At 26.7% G+C, this 3,035-nt stretch overlaps 1 protein-coding gene across 2 annotated transcripts in view; it reads left to right on the top strand.

The window, feature by feature from the left end:
• The window catches only part of LOC106678241 (proton-coupled amino acid transporter-like protein pathetic), a 230,208-nt gene that overhangs the window by 224,989 nt on the left and 2,184 nt on the right, over window positions 1-3,035 (top strand). For both annotated transcript variants that reach the window (XM_014416656.2, XM_014416655.3), the window contains 2 exons: window positions 1,239-1,514; window positions 2,279-2,454. In XM_014416656.2, the coding sequence (XP_014272142.1) occupies window positions 1,239-1,514; window positions 2,279-2,454 (452 nt within the window). The remainder of the gene's footprint in view (window positions 1-1,238; window positions 1,515-2,278; window positions 2,455-3,035) is intronic.

Below are 3,035 nucleotides of genomic sequence, written 5' to 3'. Positions count from 1 at the left end.
TTTCATGATTTAAAAAAAATAAATAAAATAACCTAGAAACATAATAACCAAAAATATTGTTTGTTTATCAGATTATCAATTATCAGAGTTTCAATGCCACAAAAAAAGAATAATTTATTCTACTAAAAATATAATAATATATCTAAAACAAAAATAAAATATAATTCGAAATTATGCAGAAGATGGTTAGGGGTGCGGTCAAAAGAAAACAAAAAATAGTTAACAACTATTTACTTGCCAATGTTTCATCCCACTTTGTAGAACTTTATCAGAGCTAAAAAAATACAAAAACAACTAAAAATATTTTGAAGGTTACTAGATCAAAATTTGAGTCCATCATTAAAAAAAATAAAATATTTCTTGTCTAAATAAAATAAATTGTATTCAAGTTAAGTCTTAAAACACTCTTTATTACTTCTTTAAAAGTCCAAAGTTTTGGCCTCATGGCCAATCTTAAACATAAAACGTTTTCTAGTAAAAAATGTTTCTAACATTTTCATATTATAAAAATCTATTGAAAACATGGAGCTCTCTCTGACTTTGCTTCTAGAAATGTTTCAGCCTATCCTATTATAGAAATTCAATATAATCATAGAAATACTCACTTCCCCATTGGTAAATTGCAATTCCAAATGCCCCTTTGCAAAATTCAATTAGTGAATAAGCCGCTGTGCTACTAAACCCAAGAACTTGGGTTCAAATCTGGTTGTGGCAGATAATAATTTATTCTGTTACTGTACCCTGTGGGTTTAGGAGCCCTCAGAGATCTGCCTATCCTCTATAAATAGGATACCCTTAATTGGAAAAAAAATCAGTTGTGCACGATCATGAACATATCACCTCCTTGGAAAACTGTTATTGAAGAAACAGAACTTACATACAAAGTACTGAACCTATAACCCTCCATGGGTTGTAGCTGTAGAAATATTCATTTTCTGCTCTTAGAGTAGTAAGCCCATTTCAACATGATTTTTTCAGTTTCTGCTCTAAAAGTGCACTTTAAGCTATATAAGAGTCTATGAAGCATAGAGAAATTAAATTAGTGATATTTTATTTCAAATAAATATAGAAAATATGATAACCAGTTCATATTCCTGATTTAAATCTAATAAAACTTTTCTGAAATAAACTTAGTAAGATTCAAAATGCTGTAACAAATATTTTTAACTTCAATTAACATTTTGTTTTATTTTCTTAATTCATTTATTATACTATTTTCATATATTTTTATTTTCCAGGTTATAGAAAATATTTATGAGCTTGATCTTAATATACGTCTCTACATACTGGCACTCGCAGTGCCTCTAGTACCCCTTGGTATAATAAGGACACTGAAGGTCTTGGTTCCATTCTCAGCTATAGCTACAGCTTTCATCATGTTTGGATTGTCAATAACACTCTATTACACATTTGTCGATCTTCCAAGCATTGAAACAAGAGAATATATCGCAAGCCCTGCTAAATGGCCATTGTTCTTTTCAACTGTGCTTTTTGCTATGGAAGGAATCGGAACTGTAAGTATTATTTTGTGAAATAATAAAGATTCTAAGCTATATAAAATACAAAGGGTAAAACAAATTTTAGTTCACTTTCTAATTTATTATTGTAATTTTTAGTATTGTAAATAAATATGTTTAAGTTCTAAGGAACTGGGAATATAAAAAAAAATATATTATATTGACATGTGATGAAGAATCATTCATTTATATTTACAGTTTGATTTTGAATTTTTAAAATATCAAACGATTCACACTGATTAACATGATGAAGATTTATCAAAAGTGTGAATTCCATGAATAATTCTAAATCGTTATTTTTTTAAATGAGGAATATCTATATACAAATAAATCGATGTTATTATGTATGTTGTACATAAAATAGAAACATAGTATTTAGTAGTATTTTCTAATATATAAATATTTTACCATAAAATTTCTTAATTTAAATTAAATATGTTAAGAAAAATTATATAAAATAAACATCTTTACAAAGATATTCAATTTTATCATAATGATTGACCATCTGTAATGGTTATGTGATCATAATTCAGAGAAAAATTAGACATACTGTTAATTCATTTATCTAACATCTAAAAAAGGGAACAAATTCATCATTTCTTATATGATTAGGTCAAAGAAAAACATTTGAGAAGAATGAAATAAATTAAAAATGAAGTTACCAATTATTAGGAAACAAAATTGCAAAACTATCTATAATTTTTTTTTAATGATAAATATTGATAGAATAATGAACTTTATATGTCTGATTGTTCTCACAGGTCCTTCCTATTGAAAACTCTATGCTGAACCCACATCATTTCCTCGGTTGCCCCGGTGTGCTTAATATTGCTATGACTGTTGTCGTTGCATTGTACGCCTCAGTGGGATTTTGTGGGTACTTGAAATACGGTGAGGACACATTGGGTAGCATCACTCTAAATCTTGGTACAACAAAGTAAGTTATTTACATAATTATTTTTAAAATATGAATTGTATTCTTAGGTAAAATTAGGTGAATGATGATTCAAATTTATTGATATATAAATCAATATATCAAACATATTGATCAACAATTTTGATGGAAAAATAGATCACGAAAAATTAAAAAAATTTTTTTTTCAAATCTAGAATAAATTAATGGGCAAAAAAATATCCTTTGAGCATGAAATAATTCACACACATACATACAGAAAGAGAGAAGAGAGAAAAACACTTTATTAAAAATGTTGTGCTGCAATACTGCATTAGGTTGCCTCATACAGCATACTTACCATGAGTAAAAAACAATTTGTTTTGAAACCTATTAATATCAATAGCCACATCATAAAATTTAAAAATTTTTGAATTATATACAAAAAGTATACATGATTTTTTTTTGTTATCGTTTATTGTCCATTTTCCCTTACATATTTTCATTTTTTTTTCTTGCTTTTTATCATTCTTTATATATGTGTATATATTTTCCTCTTTTTCTCTTCTTTCTCATCCTCCTTGAGTGCTTTTCATAAAAAAATTAAATATAGCAAAACAAAAATA

Source organism: Halyomorpha halys, unplaced genomic scaffold, assembly GCF_000696795.3.
Source record: "Halyomorpha halys isolate HHAL.00 unplaced genomic scaffold, Hhal_1.1 Scaffold130.1, whole genome shotgun sequence".
NCBI lineage: Eukaryota > Metazoa > Arthropoda > Insecta > Hemiptera > Pentatomidae > Halyomorpha > Halyomorpha halys.
This window is presented reverse-complemented; position numbering and strand designations above follow the sequence as displayed.